This window comes from Apis florea, unplaced genomic scaffold, assembly GCF_048593485.1.
Source record: "Apis florea isolate Af1SG1 unplaced genomic scaffold, ASM4859348v1 contig_2411_pilon, whole genome shotgun sequence".
Lineage (NCBI taxonomy): Eukaryota > Metazoa > Arthropoda > Insecta > Hymenoptera > Apidae > Apis > Apis florea.
This window is the reverse complement of record NW_028256580.1, coordinates 877,513-901,138: the sequence shown is the minus strand read 5'-3', so window position 1 is coordinate 901,138 and position 23,626 is coordinate 877,513. Positions and strand designations below refer to the sequence as shown.

The 23,626-nt window shown below is 35.5% G+C and overlaps 3 protein-coding genes across 10 annotated transcripts; 2 read left to right on the top strand and 1 right to left on the bottom strand.

Moving 5' to 3' along the window:
• Positions 1-285: 285 nt before the first annotated feature.
• On the top strand, positions 286-4,434 carry Pitslre (cyclin dependent kinase 11B pitslre). Of its 2 annotated transcripts, XM_086905452.1 has the most exons (9): positions 286-379; positions 504-687; positions 1,024-1,395; positions 1,499-2,179; positions 2,253-2,575; positions 2,636-2,962; positions 3,025-3,289; positions 3,421-3,651; positions 3,736-4,434. In XM_086905452.1, exons 2-9 carry the CDS (start codon positions 596-598, stop codon positions 4,028-4,030), a joined length of 2,586 nt encoding a protein of 861 aa, XP_086761578.1. In that variant the 5' UTR covers positions 286-379; positions 504-595; the 3' UTR covers positions 4,031-4,434. The 2 variants fall into 2 exon arrangements, with proteins under 2 accessions (XP_086761578.1, XP_003691935.1); XM_003691887.4 differs by lacking the exon at positions 286-379 and having other exon boundaries at positions 458-687.
• Positions 4,336-10,537, bottom strand: Pdf (Pigment-dispersing factor). 6 transcript variants are annotated; one of them, XM_086905453.1, is made up of 5 exons: positions 10,318-10,537; positions 9,105-9,652; positions 4,889-5,029; positions 4,656-4,782; positions 4,336-4,579 (listed from the first exon to the last, which is right to left on the bottom strand). In XM_086905453.1, the coding sequence occupies exons 4-5, from the start codon at positions 4,779-4,781 to the stop codon at positions 4,451-4,453; spliced, it is 255 nt and encodes an 84-aa protein (XP_086761579.1). In that variant the 5' UTR covers position 4,782; positions 4,889-5,029; positions 9,105-9,652; positions 10,318-10,537; the 3' UTR covers positions 4,336-4,450. The 6 variants fall into 6 exon arrangements, 5 of the variants coding, with proteins under 5 accessions (XP_086761579.1, XP_086761583.1, XP_086761582.1 ...); XM_086905457.1 differs by having other exon boundaries at positions 4,899-5,029; positions 9,101-9,652; positions 10,318-10,368; XM_086905456.1 differs by lacking the exons at positions 9,105-9,652; positions 10,318-10,537 and adding exons at positions 6,243-8,101; positions 8,192-8,628.
• Positions 9,440-23,495, top strand: LOC100864276 (putative chitinase 10). Of its 2 annotated transcripts, none has more exons than XM_086905451.1 (29): positions 9,440-9,574; positions 11,449-11,767; positions 11,991-12,241; positions 12,366-12,419; positions 12,514-13,133; positions 13,211-13,396; positions 13,489-13,633; positions 13,729-14,088; positions 14,220-14,710; positions 14,779-15,007; positions 15,107-15,295; positions 15,374-15,644; positions 15,760-15,986; positions 16,704-17,047; positions 17,129-17,437; positions 17,517-17,685; positions 17,761-17,972; positions 18,058-18,394; positions 18,476-18,880; positions 18,955-19,257; positions 19,345-19,556; positions 19,639-19,917; positions 20,013-20,198; positions 20,271-20,559; positions 20,647-20,999; positions 21,076-21,504; positions 21,669-22,145; positions 22,336-22,461; positions 22,558-23,495. In XM_086905451.1, exons 2-29 carry the CDS (start codon positions 11,451-11,453, stop codon positions 22,714-22,716), a joined length of 7,929 nt encoding a protein of 2,642 aa, XP_086761577.1. In that variant the 5' UTR covers positions 9,440-9,574; positions 11,449-11,450; the 3' UTR covers positions 22,717-23,495. The 2 variants fall into 2 exon arrangements, with proteins under 2 accessions (XP_086761577.1, XP_031771203.2); XM_031915343.2 differs by having other exon boundaries at positions 16,701-17,047.
• Positions 23,496-23,626: the final 131 nt, after the last annotated feature.

The window sequence follows — 23,626 nt, the reverse complement described above, 5'->3', positions numbered from 1 at the left end:
AAATAAGAATATATTTTACATCAAGTATATTAAAATTTATTAACGATTTATATCCATGAAAAAAAATTAAAAATTAAAGCGATGTAATAAATCTATTATTGAAATATTTGTTTGTTCAAGCATCGAAAAATATATGATTATGAATTAAAAGAAATTAAAAAAAATTAAAATTAAAAAAAATTTTTTTTAAATTTAAAAAAGAAAATTATGTAATAATTTATACAAATATTAAAAATAGTATGTTGCTTATTAAAATTTATTTTCGTAAACGTAATAAATGTTTATATTTCAATTCTTTATTCGTAATTACAATCAAATACAAAGTATCCAATCGCTTGAATATATCACACTCGATTTTCAATACATAATTTTTCATTATGTATGTATATATATATATTTTTTGTTTTCAAATTACACATTAAATCAATATAAAATAAAAAAATAATAATAAATATTTATCAAAAATAGTTATTTTCTTCTTTAACGATATGTGTTGTTTATAGAATATAAATGTCAAATGTGACTGACGATACTTTTGTGATCAACTGTATAAATGATAATCAATCAGTGAAAAGTGAATACATTTGCTTATAATATGTCAGAAAATAGACTTGATATGGATATTGATAATCAGAGTGAAGATGGAGAAATAAAGAAAAGCCCTTCGAAGGACATGGATGATTTTAGGTATTGAATAATATGATGCTTGATTTTAACCTCAATTTTTGAACTATTAAAATAAATCTTTGTTTCAATATATACTTGTATCCTACTTTCTCTTTCTACTTTTTAATTAAAGTTAATAAAAATCAAATTTTATACATATTTAAGAATATTTTATATATCATTTAATTACAATAATAAAATTTTCGATTATTGATTCTTTTTTAAATTACATATGTTATAATATATTTTTTTATATATTAATGAAATTAAGAAAAATTTGTATATTTAAGATTTAATTTAATTTTATTTGAAAATAATTTTATTTGATTAGTTGTTTTTGAAAAAGTATATTTAAAGCTTTTCAGAAGAGGATGGAGGAGATACAGCAGATTCTTTAGATATAAAACCACCTCAAGCTGTTGTCCGTCATCATAAATCTAATTCATCAAGAAGAAGAGATAAACACAGTGATAGAAGAGATCGTAGAGAAGAAAAGGAAAGAAAATCTAGGCACCATGATCGTGGAGAAGATAGACATAGAGATAAACATAGACATCGTAGACATGGCATGGATATTTTGGAAAGATCAGAACGTTCTGAGGGTTCTAAACGAGAAAGAGAGAGACTTGAAAGATTAGAAAGAATGGAAAGTCATAGAGATAGAGAATCTAGACATGATAGAAAAGAAAGAACTACAGGAGATCGTGTTTTGGAAGATCTAAGAGAAAGGTATACAAAATTTCATATTTGTATTTTCAAAAATCAATTTTGTTGTTAAAGCTATTTTTTATGTTCAAATTTTTAATTTAATAGATTATTTAATTTTTAATAGATTATTAGACAAAAGGAGAGAAAGACGAGAAGATTCGCGAGATATTCGGGATTACAAAGTGGAAGCACGTCGTGAGATGCGTTTGGATGATTCTCGGGAATTACGCGATTCACGTGAACGTAGAGAAATGCGTTTAGAAGATATGCGAGAACGTCGTGATATTCGTACTATTGAAGATATTAGAGAACGTCGTGAAATTCGAATGGAGGAGCATAGACATATAAGAGTCTTGGAAGAACAATATTCTGAAACAGAACTTATGGAACGGCCTGAGAGAAGTGAAAAACGTCATAAGAGATCACACAAACATGATCGTCTTCGTGAAAGAGACAGAGAAAAAGCAGAGCGTGAGAAAGAACATAGAGAAAAACAATTACGTGAAGCAATGGAAATTGTCACGGAAGAACCAGATGATATGGAAATCAATGAAATACAAATACCACCAAAAGATCCAAAAGAAATGACTGAACAGGAACTTAGAAAAGAAAGATTACTGGAAGCTGATAGAGAAATGGCTAGAAGAAAAGAAGTTTCTAGATTGGAATTGGAAGCTCGACGAATGAAAAGAGGTGAAAAACGACCTCTAAGTCCAGACAATAATCAAGATCCATCTATTGTAGAATTATCAGATGAAAGTCCAAGTCCTGGTCATTCCGATGAAGTTCGTTCTAAGTCTATTGAGTAAGAATTATATTCTGATATAATTCATATCATGGCTCTTCACTCTTAAAATTTCATGATTATTCATTTACAGATCTAGACATTCATCTGATGGTCAAAGAAGTATACGTGAGAGATCTTCTGATAGACATTCTTCTGATTCGTCCGAATCTAGTAGCGATGATGACGATGAATCAAATGATTCAAATAAAGGATCTAATGCTGATTCAAATGATGGTTCAGATTACAATAATCCAAGTCCATTATCTGTAGATCGATTGGCTAAATCTGATCATTCTGATGGAGAATCACCTGGACATGTAGATTCAAACAGTGCATCTAAGAATGCAGAAGAAGAAGAAGAAAAAAAAGAAGAAGAAGAGCCTGAATTACCTCCATATTTACCAGCAATTCAAGGTATAACTGATTTGGGGGGAGGGGGATTCATATTCTGTAATAAAATTTTTAATGTTATAGGATGTAGAAGTGTGGAAGAATTTCAATGTTTAAATCGTATTGAAGAAGGTACATATGGTGTAGTATATAGAGCACGTGATAAGCGTACAGATGAAATCGTTGCTTTAAAACGATTGAAAATGGAGCAAGAAAAAGAAGGTTTTCCAATTACTAGCCTTAGAGAAATAAATACTCTACTAAAAGCTCAGCATCCAAATATTGTTACTGTTCGAGAAATAGTTGTTGGTAGTAACATGGATAAAATATTTATCGTGATGGATTATGTGGAACATGATTTGAAATCGTTAATGGAAACAATGAATCAAAAGAAACAAGTTTTTATACCAGGTAAAATATAATGAAGTAATTATAATAACAAGAAATAAGAAATATAAATGTCTTTATTATAGGTGAAGTCAAATGTCTTATGCAACAGCTGTTACGAGCAGTAGCACACTTGCACGATAATTGGATTCTTCATCGAGATTTGAAAACGTCTAATTTATTATTAAGTCATCGAGGTATTTTAAAGGTTGGTGACTTTGGTTTAGCACGAGAATACGGTTCTCCTTTGAGACAATATACTCCGGTTGTTGTAACGCGTTGGTATAGAGCTCCTGAATTGTTATTAAATGGAAAAGAATATAGTACTCCCATTGATATGTGGTCAGTAGGGTAAGAAAAAAGAAATTGCAAAATTATATAGTTATATCTTTATTTTTTAATATGTTATAATTATCATATTACATATATGTTATATATGTTATATATATGTTATAATTATCATATCATTATATGTTTTTTAGATGCATCTTCGCAGAATTATTAAGAATGGAAGCGTTATTTCCGGGTAAATCTGAAATTGACCAATTGAACAGGATATTTAAAGAATTAGGTACACCAAATGATCGGATATGGCCAGGATATAGTAAACTGCCGATGGTGCAAAAAATTCCTTTCGCTCATTATCCCGTAAACAATTTAAGACAACGTTTTAGCTTATCATTATCGGATTTAGGCATTGAACTATTAAATAAGTATGTTTCTTCGAATAACAATCTTTTTATTACTTATTGTTGTTTTTTTTTTCCTTTTTTTATTTTAAACAAATGTTTTTCTAGGTTTCTTACGTATGATCCGCAACAACGAATTTCAGCTGAAGATGCTTTGAAACATGGATATTTTACAGAAGCACCGTTACCAATAGATCCTCAAATGTTTCCTACATGGCCTGCTAAATCGGAACTTGGTGTGAAAACAGCAAATGCTTCACCAAAACCACCAAGTGGTGGAAAAGAATATAAACAATTAAGAGATGGAGACGATGCTGATTTAAGTAACTCTGGTTTTCACATGGGTCTCACGGAAGGCGGTAGACAACCACCTGTCGGTGGTGGTTTTCATTTAAAATTTTAAATATACGTGACAAATTTTATATCAAACGAAAAATAATTGCTTTTCTAAAAAATAATCTTTGTACATAATTTTTCCAATGAAAATAATTGTATATGCAATTAAAGAATGCTATAAATTTCACATGAAAAAAATATTACATATACAATAATTTTGAATAATTTTATCCTTTCAAACAGTTCTTGATTGAAATATTTTTTTTTTTTGAAAGTTTATATTTTATCTTATTTTATATATAATATAAGTTGTGATATTTATTACAATTAAAGAAAGATAAGTGGTTAGAAGATCATATAAAAAGAATATAATTCTTTATAATTTAGTTTATTGAATTTGGTGCATTACAAGCCTTAAAGATTCTTTGAAATGTATATATTAAATAAAGCGTGGTATTTCTCCGGTGTCAATAGAATTTTAACAATTCTACTTTCCAGCATTGTTCATATTTTTCGGTAGACCTAGAAGCGAGTTTATGAGTTCTGAATTACGTTTAGAATGACAAAGACACGGTGGGAATAGTAATAGTTTTGCAATCCTTTGTAGGTCATTATTCTAAAAATACATTTTACACATTTATTAAGGTTATTTCTAAAAATGAAACAAAATTAAGTGCATCATATCTCCTTACCACTCCTCTGTCATATGGAAAATTTAATGCCAACAGATTTCTGTAAGAATCTTCAGTTGTTCCAAATGTTTGGTATACGATTCCCAGCATCATAATTAAGATTAGCACACATTTCCTCGATATCATACTTTATTTCCAAAAACAAATTATTAACATGCACAAGAATGAATAAAAACATGTTTTTTAAAATTTTTTTAGTTTAATTTTCAATTTAAATAATTTTATACGGTTACCTGTTTTTACCTGTATTATTGCAAGTACAAGTATCGTTTCTGTTAGCTGTATTCTGTGAAAGTGCCCTGAGAGTTTCAAGCTACGAACTTTTATACGAATGATGTTCGTGGGGGGTTGAAATGTGATCGTGACAGATGAATCTGTGAATGACAGTTATATTCTCGAGAAAATATCGAAGAAATTCTTTCGTTCTCTTAAAATTATTATATAAACTTCAATATTGTCGGTGACAGAATTTTTATTTATTACTTTTGAAAATTTTTTTTTTTTAAAATAATTACAGAACGACATATCATTTCTTTAAAGGATAACAACGAATCGAAGATTTTTGAAGATTATTTTTCATCCAAAGATTGATCATGGATTAGAAACTTTGATCTTTTTCTTTTTTTTTTTTTTTTTTTCTTTTTTTGACAATTATCCTTTCAAATTTCATGGAATATAAATAACTTAATTTTTTTTATTGATTTTATTTTTAATATATAATAAATTAAATATATAAAAAATTTATTATAGATGACGAAAGGAAGAAGAATTATAGAGGCATAAATAAAAATAATAGGAGTAACAAGAATATCAATACGATCTAATTAATATTGAGTCTTCGTTTCTCTTAAATTATCTTATGTATCAAAAAAATTAAAATCAAGTAAAGATTTGGCTAAAGGAAAATTAATAATCACTGTTTATACATTCGAGTTTACTATTACCACGAATATGTAGTGAATGAACGTCTTATCTACATTTACGACCCACTGCTTTCAAGTTAATGATGCGATAAGGGAACATATGTATATATTTATGCTGCAAAAAAAATATTGGAGTTTTCAGATATGTCAAGTTTATTTTGCAATGCTTTTTTGCAATGCTTTTGACTCGTTAATGTATTCATGTGTTTTTTTTTTTTTGTGTTCTTCTTTACGAAAAATTACAACAAAGTATGAAAAGTACGAAGAAAATTTCATTAATCTTTAAAGAATAAAAATCTCGAAAGAGATATTCTATTTGGACATTTAAAAATGCAAATCAATGAAATATAAAAAAAAAAAAAAAAAAATCTAAACAAGAAAAGTAATCGCAAAATTAATGCAATCTTATTATAATTCTAATAATCAAGGAATTGTATTTATTCATGAAACACCTACGTAAAGATGAAGAGCGATAAATACCGAAGATAGGTTCGATATCCTTCGCATTGAATAGTTACGAAGAAATAGAGGAGAAGTATGAGAGGACAAAGGAAAAAAGAAGTAAAGGAAAGAGAAGGAAAGAGGAAAGAGAGGAAGGGAGTTCCAATAGTCCATGCACGATAATCGAAATCTTCGCGCTCTGGGATAGGTGTGGGTCACTAACCAGTAACCAGAAAGCTGACTCGAGACTGGTGTCGTGGCCTTGATTCTTAAGAGATCCTTCGAAGCCATGTGTCGCGTGTCGATCATGTTACAGTTTAGTTTCTTTGACACCGAATGTATACTCTTATCTCGCGCTACAATTCTTTCAAATTAATATTGAATAATTTTTATCATTATTTATAAAATTTATCTTTTCTTCTTCTTCTTCTTCTTCTTCTTCTTCCTCTTTCCTTCTTATTTTCGTCGAAACAATCATCGTAATATCTAACACTATAGATGACGTAATTAAAAGCAGTTTGAGATTTCTTCTTGTTGTAAGTATCTTCATAATTTTTAACTGACGAACGACGATTTCACCAAGGATTCTCTGACTTTTCAAGGTGTATTGTATAAATCACACAGATCGATAGAAACACGAAACGAATTAACGTTTACGCCTGCCGAATCATCTATTACTTTTCTGTTAATAGCTTTCTCGTGTCATACGCATCCATTGAAAAATTTTAAACGATCGCTTTATAAATACTAACTTTGGGAAGAAAAAATGCATTAATGATTTTTTTTTTTTTTTTTTTTTTTTTTAGTTCGATCAAATGGTTCGACACAATGTATCATTCTATTAGATCAAGGCCAGTGATAAATAGTAAAATAACATCGAATTTATCGTTGAGATCATCCTCGAGACTTTCCTTTTCTCTATTTCTATTTCGTTTCATTCATTCTTTCCACAAATTTGCTGCAATTATGTCGCATGCCAGATAAGGATATTATATATCCTTTCCTTATAAATCTATACATGTATATATAGCAGTTTGTCATACGAGTTATAGCCATGTGATTTAATTATGCATTCCGTTTAGCCGTTAAAATGCTTTAACAGGTTCTACGTACGAAAAACTCATACAACCTGTATCGAAACACATTTGACTTCCCGATGCCAATGAACCTCAAAGACTACGTCAATAATCTGCGTTGGCCCTCGAGCACAAACTGGATCTTTCGCGCTGGATTTATTCGGAGGAATGAGAAACAATTAAACCTATTGACATTTTTTTTCTAAATTTGAATACCTGTCCCGTCCAATCGTCCTCGCGGCCGCGTCTTTCTTCTTTATTTTTTTTTTTTTTTTTTTATCGTTTCATCCTCCTTTCCCTTCTTTTGATCGCGATTTCAGTGTTAAAAATTTGTTACTTATAAAGTTTTTTTTTTAGTTAATTTAGGTTTCTTGTCCGATCTTTCTTTTTTCTTTTTTTCTCTCTTTCTCTCTCTCTCTCTCTCTTTCTCTCTGTTAGAGAACAGGTCGATAAAATAACCGGTCGCAAGTTCAAGGCGAATCATCGGCATTTTTACACTAAATTCCCTTATTTTTTTATAGGATGCTACGGAGATCTGCAATCAATTCTCGAATTCAAGTTCTTCGAGAGGAAATCCTAATTAGTTATCTTCTTTATCGTCTCGCAATATAAAAATAATAATAGGATTGTATATAATAGGATTTTGAAAATCCTTTATTTTCCTGAACGAATTCTATCTTTTCCTTTTCGCTCTTTCGCTTCATTTTTTGTTCGACTCTTCTGGAATATGATAAAAGTCGTTCTCCTGAACTTGCATCTTACCAGTTTGTTGTATAAAAAAAAAAAAAAGAAAAGAAAAGAAAATGTTTTCTCGCGACATCTGACACACACTGGTAATTTCATATCTCTATACTACGATTCCAGATCTCTACCACTAATAAATTTGCGAATTGGCCAGCGGATTTCATAGCGGAAATATTTATACCAACAGGTTTCCAGCATCATTGAAGCCAAGGTATATCAAAGAGAGGACGAGAATGGCATACGTAACGGGGGACGTATTATCCTAGAAGCAAAATGAAATATGTACATCCTTAAACGCTTTTGTATCGGATTGTATGTTTGACGAATACGACACGATATCGTTTCCGCTTACCCTTGAAATTGATAATGTATCAATCGTGCGAATTTGAAGATAATAGGATATTGTCGATAAAGGATCTTTCCCCCATCAATCTTTCGAAATATGAGTTTTGAATTTTAAAATACATATATCTTTAAAATCGTTAACGTGTCGTAATAATGGGCATAATTAAAAAGTTTCATCTATACATTTAAACCGGATCCGGTTGTAAATCGTCAGTTTATATGATTTGAATTTTTGGACAACCGGTTCGGGTATTGTAAAATAACAAATGCACAGCTACGAACGCACGCACGCACGCACACACACACACACACACACACGCGAACACACACACACACACACACACACACGCGAACACACACGAACACACACACACACACACACACACACACACGAACACACACGAACACACACACACACTCACGAACACACACTCACGAACACACACACATACACACACACACACGAACACACACACACACACACACACACACACACACACACACACACACACACACACGAACACACACGAACACACACGCGCGCGCGCGCGCGCGAACACACACACGAACACACACACACACACACACACACACACACACACACACACACACCACGAATTTAAAATTCGTTTCAAACCACTTTTTGTTTTCGCAAAAATTTGGAGGATCGAAGGCAAGACAATTGTTTTCATTGTTACAAAGTAGCCAATTTTCAGCACATGTTCCTTCCAATCCTGGTACAAATAATCTTTACGGAGGGATACGTAAAGATAGCAGCAAACAATTTTAATGGATTCGTTCCGTGAAAGCAGCCGTTTCCTGATTATTAATGGAATAGGGGTTAAAATGAAGGAAATCGTTATCCGCCGTCCAGTGGTGAAAGATAAAGTCGCGTGTACTTACTTAACTTACTTACTTACTGGTTGTAGAGAGATTAGAGGGCGCGAACAACTCTTGGAGAGATGCAAGCAGAGATGCAGCAACACGCACACAAAATCGCGACGACGATGTTGTCGTTGCCATGGCGTGTAAGGTCGAGAATTGGTGTACGTACATGATGGTTTCCTTCGTGGTCAAGGACGTCGGAGACAGTCAGGGCCTCCGCGTAGGGTGCGGGAGCCGAGGGGTCCCTGCGACGATGGAGTAGGTATATATATGGGCGTCCAGCCGCGTTCAGAATACCAGATTCATGCAAGTTAGCCCTCCCCACGAGGCGGGTGGTGTGCTTTGAAAAATTCATCGCGGACGACCTAGGCGGTGGAGAGTCGAGGGGCCTGCTCTCTTCGCGGTCTCTTCAATCAAGAATCGGGCAGTACGCTGGGATCGACTACCATTCACACCTCGGATCGGGTTGGACGCATTAATTTGGAGAACGTATTCCCTCGGCAAGGTTCGTGCGATTCTTTCTCATTATTCGTCGAATTTTTTATTTTCGTTTCTCTCTGGGATTCCCTCCTATTTTTTTGTGCTGAAAGAAATTTTGTCTTCGTTCAACGAGAGAAAGAGTGGAATGTGATATGAAAGTTGAAAAGAAAAACTTTAAGAATTATGTGTACAATGCAGAATTCAAAAGGAGAGACTCGAGAGGAAATGGAACGGGAAGTTTTCATTGACGAAGTCGTGTGACAATTTTTTCAAAAATTGTAATTGAACACAATTTGCATTTTATGCGTTACTTTTTCGATCTTAAATTTCAATAATCATTTGCAACCGTGTGTGGAAACGTATACCACATTTTACGTATAATTGTTTATATATATTTTTTTCTATCATAAAATGAATGACGGAACTTTATGGATTGTCTAATAATTTTAATCTTTTAATTTTCCATTCCATTAGAGTATTTTAAAAAATTTATCGCATTTTCCACACGATAAGATAAAAACAGTGGATATAGTGTGTTCAACAATCTATTAAATGGTCGTTAAACGCTTCGACACTCCTTCTCGAATCTCTTCTATTATTGATCCACTTCAAAAACCACTCGATATTTTATAATCTTTGTCTCGTTTAAATAAGATAAAACCCAACGAAAATTTCGGTTAATTGATACGTTTAACGATACGAGGAGGAATCTATGAAAAAGAAATACAATATCAGATTGTTATTAACGTTGTTTCGGAAGATCAATACCTGACGGCTTGACTGGCAAACATTGTCCTCTTTGCGGTCACTTCCACCTACGAGAGTAGCATTTTTAATGGCTGAACGCTATCACGAGGATTCAAGTAGCGGCGCGTGTCTTTGTCCTCGAGTGAATCAGCACGCAATGCTCGAGTCCAATTTCGATTTCGCGTTTTATCGTTTATACGATGATTAAAGATTCGCACAACGATCAAACAAGCTGCTTCGACTATAAAATATGCAAATACCAGTATTAATAAGAAACTTAATTGGACAATAATTCTACGTACGTATGATTTTAAATGTTCAACACTTTCAAGGTCTTTCAAGATTAATATGTTATATGTGTTTACAAGTACTATACTATACATTCTATGCACCCGTAAAAAAACGTTCTGTCTCAAGCTTGTTAGCAATCCAGTAAAGAGATAACAAAAATATTAAGCATGTCGTGAATGATTAACGATTGTTTTTCAAGACGTGTGATCAATCATCGGTGCAATTGAACTCGGAAAAAGTTCGCAATAGTCAGAATCGTTGTAACATCGAAGCATATCTCATTCTTCGTATATTTTTCTTTTCCGGTATTCGTACACGCGTGTCTTAAGTGCAGGACAGGTTTGCACGCACATCACACAAATGATGCATCCAGCAATTCTGGTTTTCAGATATCGATGCACGTGTGTACCGTATATCTGCTTTTAATTACGATAATTTGTAATTGTCAGATTAATTGTTAAACACTGTCTCTGTATTTAATCTATTGTGCGTTATTTGCTAATTATATCCGATTCGATCAATAACATTGTATTCCTTCACTCGCGTGAATATTTTTATAATTTTTTTCACAGAGGCGAAAATCACTTTTCTTAACTGTTCAATGTTATCGATAGGAAGAAGGAATAAAAGTTAAACGACGCAGACACACACTTAATGATGTTAATCATTATCCTTCAAGTATGATCGATCAGATTCACTTATTGTGCACGAACGTTATTATTATTATTTTATTATTTTATTGCCAACAATCTGAATCCTTTGGATTTACCGATATTCCTAGCTTTTAAAAGATCTATGTACAAAATTTTATGTTATTTCTATTCATTGAATATAACATTTCGAAAAATATTGTTCTTTTAGCGATGATTCTGTGGTTAACCTTAATCTTCGTGACTTCGGTGGCTGCAGGACCACCTTATCGAAAGACAATACCTGATATATTACAACCACCTCCATGGGACTCTGTAGAAGAAACAGATGTAGAAATCATCAATGTGCCATTGTTTCAACGTGATGCTGTAGAAGGTCCACCAACCATCGATTCACCATCGATAGATCCCGCCATTACTCACGAGGATTACGGATCTCGAAGGTTTCCTTTGCGCGATGCAGTCGAAGCGTTGCCCTCAAATAAGATCGATTCTCAAGTCGATAATCTACCCTTGCAGAATTTCAGAGAGTCAGTATTTCTTAGACATAATGGTACATGTATCTCGTTCCATAAACACGATCTTCGATATTGAATTATTTCATTTGTAAATGATCATCTTTCATGATTAATTAATCAACGATTGCGTGTCGAGATTACGAATCGAAAGTGTATATGGAGCTACTCGGTGTTTCCTTCATTATCTTATTGTTCGTTGGATAATTAATGAAGGATGATTTATTGGTTATTTTAGCGGTCGAGTGCCTTTAAGAGATGCCGTTGAACATCGCGAAGCTCCCTTCTTTGGGAACGTCGATCACGAATCGATTTGGATCGAACCATTAGCTCCACCAACGTTAACAAGAATGGAACAAATCATTAATCCAAAAGTGGTGTGCCATTTGGACTCCAGTGCTGTGCACAGAGTAGAGCCATTCTCTTTGTTTCCTCAATCCGTACCACACTATCGATGCAGCCATTTGATATACGTAGCAGCCACTTTAGGTAATTTAGCGTTTCGATGTTATATCGAATCGATTCGTTCATGAATTAATTAATAAATATATATTATCTGAAATATATGTATACCATATATATATAGCATAAATGACGAATAAAATTTTCTTAGATCCAGAGAAGATGGTTATCGTCTCGAGAGATCGCGAATATGACGAGATCAAGGGTAAAGTTGTAAATCATTAATTATTTCGCGGATAAAGAAAGGATATGTTAAAAATTCGAGTCCCGTTAATTTATTCCGTTCAATTCAAATATAGGTGGATATAAAACGGTAACGGGACATCGATCGAGGGATCCAGCGTTGCAAGTGCTCGTCTCGATCTCGGTTCCAAATCGAGGAAAATTGTTCTCCGAACTGACCAAAAGCTACTGCGCTCTCCACTGCGAAAAATTTGCCAAATCCATCGTGAACTTTCTCCAGGCGCACGATTTCGACGGGGTGGAGATCGATTGGGAAGGATCGGCGAATCATTCGAACGATTTGAAACTGTTGTTGAGGACAATTAGAAAGTTTTTCGTTGATCAACAATACGTTCTTGCGGTGGTTCAAAGGCCGGAAGATCCGGTGGATCAAGAAATTAGCTCTGTGGCCGATCTGCTTCTCCTGAGAGCGTGGAGGGACAGTCCAGCTTTCAGAAGGGAAAAATTGGCACTTCACCCGGCTCCTCTCAAGTACGTAGCTCGAGTGACCAACAAATGGATCGATCGTGTGCCGAGAGAGCACAGATCAAAGATCGTTCTTGGTTTATCTGTGTTTGGGCAAGGATACACCTTGAAATTCGAGAATTTTACGGATGCTGGCGCGCCTATCATTGGGCCAGGAATCGAGAATACGTATTACGACAAGCAGAAAAACGGAAGGATGGCTTATTACGAAGTAATTGCCCGATAATTTATATTTTATATTCGAAACAAGGTTCTTTCTTTTTACTTATATTTATCCATTGCGCCCAGATATGCGAGAAATTGGAAGATGGATTGTGGACCGCTGGAAGAGATGAAGAAGGGCCGTACATAAAACGTGGGGATCAGTGGGTCGGTTACGAGGATCCGTTGACGGTGAAAATCAAAGTAGCCTACGTTAGATCTGTGAAGCTTGGCGGAGTTTCTTTATGGTCCCTCGACTTGGATGATTTTCAAGTTAATAATAATAAACTTGTTTTCTCCTCTCTAATTTTTCTCGCGCTCACTCTTAATATAAAATTATAAACTAATAAATACGTTGTTACCAGGGTATTTGCGGAAATTCGTGGCCAATGTTAAACGCTGCAACGGAATCGATAGGCTTTTACGACGAGACACAACTGGGAAAATGTTCTACGGATGGGCTCTCTACCGATCCCCAGAATTGTTCAGGATTTTATTCTTGTCACAATGGTAAACAACTTGTGAATTCTCTTTTCAATAATATTTGATTAAAGATCGAATTAATTCTTCTATTTAAAAAAAAATTATCATTCTGTTTGTAACAGGAGCGCGATATCGGGGTCAATGCGGATCTGGGAAATATTTTAATTCGAACAATGGTCGTTGCATAAAAGCGAATTCGAATGTTTGTAAACCTGGCCAATTTAATCGAATTCAAGGAGATCGTTATCAGAGTGAAATAAGAGAGTCGCAAAAATTGCAAGATTTAGAGATCTCCTCGGAAAAGGGTCCTCGAGTAGTGTGCTACGTGACCTCGTGGTCGTTATATCGGAAGGGAGACGGATTATTTGTCCCGGAACGTCTAAACTCTCGTTTATGCACCGATATAATTTATGCGTTTGCTGGATTGAATCCTGATACGTTGCTGATTCAACCGTTGGATCCCTGGGCCGACATAGAATACAGTAAATAAAAAAAACTTACTAAAGTATCGAAACGATAGATTCTTAAAATAAAGTGACATGTTATTATTGCTTGTTCTATTATAACATCAAATCTTGGCTATTGTTATTAAATAAACAAATTATATTTTCAGATTTGTACGAACGAGTGACAAAATTGAAAGGATCAAGAGTGTTATTAGCTATAGGAGGATGGACAGACAGCACTGGTGATAAGTATTCTCGTTTAGTTAGCAGCGGTGTTATTCGTCGCAAGTTCGTTTCAGCCACGGTAAACTTCTTAAAAAAGCATAATTTCGATGGCCTGTCCTTTGAATGGAATTATCCAAAATGCTGGCAAAGCAATTGCAAAAAGGGGCCGGACACCGACAAACCCAATTTCACCAAATTGATCAAGGAATTGAAAAATGCGTTTGACCAACAAGAGCCAAAGTTAACGCTTGCTGTAGCATTTTCCGGCTACAAAGAGGTGATCGACAGAGCCTACGAGGTGCGGGAAATCTCGAAAGTGGCGGATTTTATATCTGTAATGACGTACGATTATCACGGTGCTTGGGAGTCGAAAACGGGACACTTGTCACCTTTGTTTGGAAACGCTGCCGACGTTAATCCGTACTACAACGTGGTGAGTTTATATAATACATTATATTTTATGAAACGAGATAGATTGTTAAAATTTTCTTTTCTTTCTAGAATTCTACAATGGAGTACTTGGTTAATCTTGGAGCAGAAAAATCGAAGCTTCTGGTAGGGATACCTTTGTACGGGCAGGCTTATCGATTATCCAGTGAAAATCTGGCAAATCTTGGTGATCCAACAACTGGTCCTGGAACTGCTGGTGAATTTACAAAGCAACCTGGAATGCTGGCCTATTATGAAATTTGTGATAGGATCAAATACAAGGGTTGGAAAACTGGTTTAGGTGAAAAGTCAAATAAAAAGAGAACCACTTTTCTATCTTTCCAAATAACGAAGAAGTAACATTTTACAAATGGTCTTAAACATTTTTTTTTTTTTTTAGGTCCAAGCGCTTACCTCAAAGACCAATGGGTGGGCTACGACGATCAGGAAAGTGTCTACGCGAAGGGGGAATACATTCTGCAAAGCGGTTACGGAGGTGTAACGCTGTGGACAGTAGACTTGGACGATTTCTTAAATCGTTGCTGTTCGGAGTCGTTCCCACTATTAAAGAGTATAAATCGTGCATTAGGTAATACGAGTCATTATATATATTCTTTGAACGTGGCGTCTGTTAACGCCTGTCCTATCATGTATATTTACATTATAGGTCGTTTAAAGAACAAGGCATCCGAAGGATGCCAACGGCCAGCAGAACCAATTACGCCGCAACCTCCAACGTTGACAACTCACAGCGATGCCGTGGAGGAGACTCCACGGCCAACCACACCGATGACTAAACCAACCATGTGGCCAACGTGGACTGAAAAACCGAGCACAAGCGCTCAGCACACAACCTGGCCCACTTGGACCTGGAAACCAGATACAACGAGCAGTGTGAGCAGCACTACAATCTCTTGGACTACCCAGTCCACCACCAAGTATTATAATCTTAATTTCCCATAAATAAACGCGTTATTTATTATCGTGATATTATAATATTTGCAAGTTTTTTTTAATATATATTTTATTGTTGAAAAAAAAAAAAAATTAAAGGAAGCCATCAACGGTGGAAGTAAATACGGAAAAACCAACGGATTCTTCAAAGCCGGGAACATCGTGTACGATAGGGGAATACGTACCGGACCCTGAAAGCTGTAAAAATTACTTCAGATGTGTGCTCGGCGAATTGCAACGCGAACAATGCGCGCCCGGATTGCATTGGGATGCAAGACGAAGCATTTGCGATTGGCCAGCTGCAGCGAAATGTCAAATGGAAACTGGTAAGACTGCATCTATCTTTATCGTCTGTACTTCATTCGTTCATCGAAGAGACATTTTTTCAATTTAAGAAAAAAAGAAACGTAGGTATGTTGGATATATATATATATATATTTTTTCATGTAATAATTATGTAACAGCATCTTCTTCATTACGAATGAATTCTTCCTCTTTATTATTAATTTGACATTCATTTTTAAAGCAACTTATCATCATTAATAAATTTTTCCTTTTTCTGAATGCTGAAATAACGAACAATTATATTACACGGAAAACTCAATTCCTTTTAATAATTTCTTCTTGAAGTTGTCGTTAACAGACATATCGGTTCATTGGCAATAACGCAAACCTGTTTATTCGCGCGTGGCAATAATCATCCAATCTTCACTCCTGCGCATATTTTTCCACCAGTTTTGTAACCGCCTCCAGACAAACATCTTCCCTTTATAAATCATTCGATTCTCTCACGCGATACTCAGTATCACTATTTCTACGTGTTCGTTTCCTTGTTGAAAAAAAAAAGGAAAGAAAATGACATTATTCTATATTATTCGCGTAATTTTCATTTTAATCTTAATAGATTCCGCCTCGATGCATTCGAAAACGTTCCAATTGTTTAACATAGGTATATATATATATATAGAGAGAGATGAGCGAAGAAACGATTAATTAATAAAAACTTACAAACGATAAACGTAACATTTTGTTCTTTAAAGTAGGTTCTGTTACCCAGAGACCATCGTGGACCACGACGACTACCGTTGAAACCACCACCGCAAAGAGACCGTCTACATTGGCAGCATCCACCACCCAGAAACCGATCTTCATGAACGGTCCCAACGAGAAACCAGAAAAAAATTGCGTGCACGGCCAGTATTACTCCTATCCGAATTCCTGCACGAGCTTCAGCATTTGCGTGAATGGGAATTTAATATCTCAGCAATGCGGGCCAGGTTTGAATTGGAACAAAGAAAAAAATATGTGCGATTGGGCGTTCAAGAATCCTTGTATCGAGAAACCGAAAAAGACAGCTCCGCTGATCGCAACGGATATTAAATCCATGGTAACATTATATTGCATCGTCTCTGTGTTGTAAAAATTACGAAGATTAAGCTTTTTTTTTTTTTTTTTCATCTTCTCCCAGCCATGCACTCCCGAAAGCTACTCCAGCGTTCCAGGTGATTGCGAAAGTTTCAAGGCGTGTTTATGGGGTCGGTACGAGGTGTTCCGTTGCGCTCCCGGATTGCACTTCAATCAGAGAACTCGTATATGCGACTGGCCGTCCAGAGCCAACTGTCAAGATAATTCCGTGTCGACAGGCGATCGAGATTCGAGTAAGCCAATTCGTCCGTCGAGCACCGAGAAACCTTGGGAAGCGAGCACCGCAACAACCACCTTACCATCAGCCGTGATAAATCCTGAAAAAGTTTCTCCGTTGTCTGGATATTACAAAGTAAGATCATCATTCTTGTGAGCTAACGCGAATCCAAATCGCTTCAATGATAATAATAATAATAATCTCTCTCGTGCAGATCGTGTGCTACTTCACGAATTGGGCCTGGTACCGAAGAGGCGTAGGCCGTTACGTTCCTGAAAACATAGATCACACTCTGTGCACTCATATCGTCTATGGATTCGCAGTTTTGGATTACTCGGATCTAATCGTTAAAGCTCACGATTCTTGGGCCGATTACGACAACCGTAAGAGTTGTGATTTTTCTCTTTAAAGAATATTCGAAAAGGGTACGTGAGAACGTGTAATATTTTTTCGAACAGGATTTTACGAGCGTGTAGTCGCGTATAAGAAACGAGGATTGAAAGTATCCCTTGCTCTCGGTGGTTGGAACGATTCAGCTGGAGACAAGTATAGTCGTTTGGTGAACAATCCCGCAGCTAGGAAGAAATTTATCGCGCAAGCAGTCCAATTTCTAGAGAAGTACAATTTCGATGGACTTGATTTAGATTGGGAATACCCAGTTTGCTGGCAAGTATGTGCAGATGATGTCAATTCCCTCGTTAATTCTCCTTTCCTGGAATTAATTATCAGAATTAATATTTGTACCCTTGTCGTAGGTCGATTGCAAGAAGGGGCCGTCCTCGGACAAACAAGGTTTCGCGGATCTGTTGAAAGAGCTCAGCAACGAGTTAAGGCCTAGAGGGCTGTTGCTTAGCTCCGCGGTCTCACCGAGCAAACAAGTGATCGACAAAGGTTACGACGTTCCCGCCCTCGCCAAATACTTGGACTGGATCGCAGTGATGACTTACGATTATCACGGTCAATGGGATAAAAAAACTGGCCACGTTGCGCCCCTCTACCACCATCCCAACGATGATTATTATTACTTCAATGCAAACTATTCTATTAATTATTGGATCGCCAAAGGAGCTCCTCGTAGAAAAATTGTTATGGGTATTGTATAAATATTGAAAACATTAAATTAAATTAAATTAAATTATTAGCTTATCCAATTGATTTACTTCGATCGAGCAGGAATGCCGCTGTACGGGCAATCGTTCTCCATAAACGATCCCAGCGCGGGGACAGGATTGAACGTACCAGCTAGCGGTGGGCAGGCAGGAGAATTCACACGAGCTGCCGGATTCTTATCCTATTACGAGATTTGCGACAGGATACGGAATCGTGGGTGGAATATTGTCCAAGATTCGCAACGTAGAATGGGCCCTTACGCGTATAAAAGCAGCCAATGGGTCAGCTTCGATGACGCCGAGATGATTCGAAGGAAAGCCGAGTACGTCAGGAGTATGGGTCTTGGTGGTGGAATGGTATGGGCGTTGGATCTCGATGATTTCCGGGGTCGTTGCGGCGAGGGGCCGCATCCTTTGATGCACACCCTTCAGAAAGTATTAGCTGATCCACCGAGCGAGGATGAGAAACGTAATCTTTCCTTTGATATTTTTCTTCCTTTCTCTTTGTAATTTTTTTTTTTTTATCAACCAAATATCTTGCAGCTGAGAAACCGTGGATCACGGTGGAGGATTTAGATCAAGATGCGATGGCACCCACGGTAGCGCCCACTACTGTTAAAACGCCTATACCATCGTCGACCTCGAGGGATCAGGTGCAGTCAGAAAATGGTTTTAAAGTAATTTGTTATTTCACGAATTGGGCGTGGTACCGTCAAGAAGGAGGCAAGTTCTTACCCGAAGACGTGGATACTGATTTATGCACCCATGTTCTATACGGTTTCGCGGTACTCGATGGATCTCGATTGAAGATAAAATCGCACGATCCATGGGCTGACATAGACAACAGTAACTATTAAGATTTGTTTCGTGTAATTTCTTTTTTTTCTTCTTCTTCTTCTTCTACGGATCGCTATATTTTCAGAATTTTTACAGAATTCTACGAAAGAATAGCAGCGTTGAAATCGAGGGGTGTAAAGGTATTGATGGCTATCGGAGGATGGAACGATTCGGCAGGCGACAAGTACAGCCGCCTGGTTAATTCGCCATCGGCCAGACAAAGATTCATCGAGAATGTAATCCAATTTATCGAGAAGTACAAATTCGAAGGGTTGGATTTAGATTGGGAATATCCAGTCTGTTGGCAGGTGAAATAAACTTGTTGATATACTTATTATAATTTCCAAGATTTCTAAGATAATTTTGACGAGTAAAAGACGAATTTTTTAGGTCGATTGCAACAAAGGTCCAGCATCGGATAAGGAAGGCTTTGGCAGTTTAGTGAGAGAGTTGAGCGAAAAATTTAAACCGAAAGGATTGTTGTTATCTGCCGCCGTTTCTCCTAGCAAACGAGTCATCGACACCGGTTACGACGTGCCGACCTTGGCAAAATACTTGGATTGGATATCTGTAATGACTTACGATTATCATGGTCAATGGGATAAAAAAACCGGTCATGTAGCGCCTCTGTATCATTTACCCAGTGATTGGGAGCCGACCTTTAACGCTGTACGTGCTTTATGTTACAATTATCGATGACAAATGAATACGAGTTACTCATAACTTTTTTTTTTTTTTTTTTTTTTTTTTTTTTTACTTTACAGAACTTCTCTATTCATTATTGGATAGAGAAAGGTGCTCCAGCGAAAAAACTTGTTATGGGAGCACCTTTGTACGGTCAATCTTTTTCTTTAGCCGAGAGAACACAGAGGGGATTGAATGCGCCAACTTATGGTGGTGGTGAAGCCGGAGAAGCAACAAGAGCCAGAGGCTTCCTCTCCTATTACGAAGTAAGTATCCCATTTTCTCTTTTCTTCGTAGATTTTTATAAATATATATTTTTTATCTCTGGACAATTACAGATCTGCGAAAGAACCTTGAAGAAAGGTTGGACCGTCGTCCAAGACAAGAAACGTCGTATCGGCCCGTATGCATTTAAAGGTGACCAGTGGGTTAGTTTTGACGATGCCAGACAAATTAAACTGAAGGCAGAGCTTATAAAGGATCTTGATTTGGGTGGTGGCATGATATGGGCCCTTGATTTGGACGATTTCAAAAATAGATGCAATTGTGAACCTAGTCCACTTTTAAGAACCATGAACAGAGTTCTAAGAAATTATCCTAAAGGCCCATTGTGTCCGGTAACGAATGGTAAATGTTTTAAAATTGAAATTTCATAAATTCAATTATAAAAATGAGAAATTAATGTAAAATGAAGATAAATAATCTTGAAAATAGAATTTATGACAATCGATATCGGTGAAACCACCATGGAATCAACGACGAACAGCGAACAATCAAATTGGGAAGCTACCACTTCTCATAGACCAATGTATTTACCACCAACGACCGCAGATCCGTGCACAGACACTGACGATACTATCGAAATAGAAGCTGAACCACCATTAATAGGCACTTCGCCAGAAGATTGCGGTGGTCGTGTATTTGTTCCCCACAAGAAAGATTGTTCCAAATACTTCCTGTGCAATTTTGGAAAACTAACTGAATACTCTTGTCCTCCTGGTCTTTACTGGAACGAGAACCGTTGCGACTGGCCTGAGAACACAAAGTGTAAAAATTCCCAACGTCAGGTGAGCGGTTGAAATTATCCCAATTTACAAATCTTTCTCTTCCTTTCTTTTTTATAAATCTAAATTAAATTTCCAGTCCAATCAATTACTCCCATTAATCTTGGCTCCAGAAACGGACAAGAAGAAAGTAATTTGTTACGTAACAAAGTGGGGAAGAAAGCGATCTGGATCAGGACAATTTCTACCCGAAGATATCGACCCGAATTTGTGTACCCATATCGTTTTTGGCCCCGTCAAATTGGACCCGGAACGATTGACCATCCAAAGTCCTCAGAGTATCAGCCAAAAGGAATTCTTTGATAAAATAATAGATATTAAAAATAGAAACGGGCTAAAGATTTTACTTAGTTTGGGAGGCTGGGAAGAATCAAAGAATAACAAGTATAGTAAATTGGCACATAATTCGGTGGAACGACAGAGATTTGCACGTCACGCTTCTCTTTACATTCAGAATCATGGCTTTGATGGCCTTGATCTTCTTTGGGAGTATCCAGTATGCTGGCAGGTAGAAATTGTTACGCAAAAATGACGTAATGAATGAAATGTTTTAATAATAAGTAAATTTATCACTTATCGTTTCTAACTTAATTGTTTTCTTCTCAAAAATTACGGTTATTTTACTTTTCATAATGTTATAATGTAATAATGTTTTAATTTTCAATTTTACAGGTCGATTGTACCCGTGGTCCATTAACCGACAGAGAAGCTTTTGCAGCTTTGCTTAAGGAACTGAGTATAGCTTTGAAATCGAAAGGGTTGCTCCTTTCTACCGCAGTTTCTGCTAGCAAAGAAGTTATCGACGTGGCTTATGATGTTCCAGCATTAATCAAATACGTTGATTGGATGAACGTTATGAGTTACGATTATCATTCTAATTTAGAGAGCAAAACTGGCCACGTTGCGCCGCTTTATCATAACCCAAATGAACAAACCAAATATTTGAACGTAAACTTCTCTATGACTTATTGGCTAGAACAAGGTGTGCCATCGAATAAGCTCGTGATGGGTGTACCAACGTACGGGCAGAGTTTCACGTTATTGAGGAAATCGCAAAGAAATGAAACGCCAGGCTTTAACGTGAAAGTTTCTGGACCTGGATATCCGGGCAACTTTACCAAATCATCTGGCATGCTTGCTTATTACGAGGTATGAATTCATCGATTGATAAGTAAATCACTTTATATATAGTACGTACTATACATAAGTAACATTATATAACATACTTGATAAATATTTAATGCAAATTATCATCGTAAATTCTTTTATGTAAATTGCAATTTACTTTTACGTTCAAAGTTTAAGCCGAACGTTTTTTCTTTTATATACACTTTCATAGATATGCGACAACGTGAAAAATAAAGGCTGGTCAGCTATTAAAGATCCGAAGAATTTGGTTGGACCATATGCAACGAAAAGTGATCAATGGGTCAGCTATGAGGATATATCAAGTATAACGCAAAAAGTAATTATAAATTGACATTTATAAATGATGCAACAAATTCAAGATAAATGTTTATCATTCGTATAAACATATAAACATTCACATATTTTCTTCCAGGCAAAATTCATAAGAGATTTAAATCTTAGCGGTGCTCTGATTTGGTCCTTGGATTTGGACGATTTTAAAAATCAATGTGGTTGTGGAAAATATCCTTTAACAACAGCGCTTAGTCAAGGAATTAGAGGAGAACGAGAACTCAGAATGGATTGTACTTGAGATACACGTATCTTGAACAATTATGCAAATGATTCACCAATAACAATTCATTTACATTGTGTTCCACTTTCACGATAAATCTCGGATAGCTCATAAATCATATTAGTCAGTGTAGATACTGTATGGCACGAAGTTACAAATACTTTGCAAAGAACAATATGATTTAGAGAGAAAAAAAGAAAAAAAAAAAAAAAAGGATTTATCTTGACGATTTGTATCGTACTACGATTTCCAATCGTGTAGGATCGTAATAAAATCAAACAGGATTTGATCTACGTATTTCTTTACTTGACTTAACTTCCATGTTATCTTCCGATTCGTAGTATAATAATATGTTTACAATGAGTGATGTTAATTATATGTTTATTTTATATGCTATATTAATTAAATGCATCTTCGTCTAAACACATTAGATTATTTACAATAAATAATCGGGAGATAAGAATTGTACAATGATTTGATTCGTTACAAACATTGATTGCTAATTCGTTTTTATGAAAAAAGAAGAAAAAATTGTGAAACGATTAAAGGAAAATTAAAATAACAAAAAATTATTTTTGGGTGACAAAATTTTTTTTACATAAAAAGAAAATAAATTAAAAATGAAAAAAATATAAATTTGATTTATATTTATAAATATAAAAATAAAAGACAATCTTTAATCAAACTCACAAGTACACGCATATTATAATATTAATGCAATTTTTATAAACATCTGTATCTTATGTACGATTTTAAATACACCATGTCATGAATAGAATAAATTATCATTATTATTATGCAAATGAATCATTTATCCCAAAAAAATGATATGAATGAATGATAGTATTAACTCTAATAAAAATTTTTACAAGTTGTAACATTTAACTTGTAAAATTTCTTTAATGTCTGCAAATTTATTGGTTTAAAT

What these genes read in the sequence shown, in the direction of transcription:
- LOC100864276 (XM_031915343.2), top strand. Translation starts at nt 11,451, where the DNA reads ATGATTCTGTGGTTAACCTTAATCTTCGTGACTTCGGTGGCTGCAGGA. An exon ending in CCCTTGCAGAATTTCAGAGA is followed by an intron (nt 11,768 to 11,990) that starts GTCAGTATTTCT and finishes TGGTTATTTTAG; the next exon opens with CGGTCGAGTGCCTTTAAGAG. An exon ending in CTGGGCCGACATAGAATACA is followed by an intron (nt 14,089 to 14,219) that starts GTAAATAAAAAA and finishes TTATATTTTCAG; the next exon opens with ATTTGTACGAACGAGTGACA.
- Pitslre (XM_086905452.1), top strand. Translation starts at nt 596, where the DNA reads ATGTCAGAAAATAGACTTGATATGGATATTGATAATCAGAGTGAAGAT. An exon ending in TTGGAAGATCTAAGAGAAAG is followed by an intron (nt 1,396 to 1,498) that starts GTATACAAAATT and finishes AATTTTTAATAG; the next exon opens with ATTATTAGACAAAAGGAGAG. An exon ending in GAAACAAGTTTTTATACCAG is followed by an intron (nt 2,963 to 3,024) that starts GTAAAATATAAT and finishes TCTTTATTATAG; the next exon opens with GTGAAGTCAAATGTCTTATG.
- Pdf (XM_086905453.1), bottom strand. Translation starts at nt 4,781, where the DNA reads ATGATATCGAGGAAATGTGTGCTAATCTTAATTATGATGCTGGGAATC. An exon ending in TTCCATATGACAGAGGAGTG is followed by an intron (nt 4,580 to 4,655) that starts GTAAGGAGATAT and finishes ATGTATTTTTAG; the next exon opens with AATAATGACCTACAAAGGAT.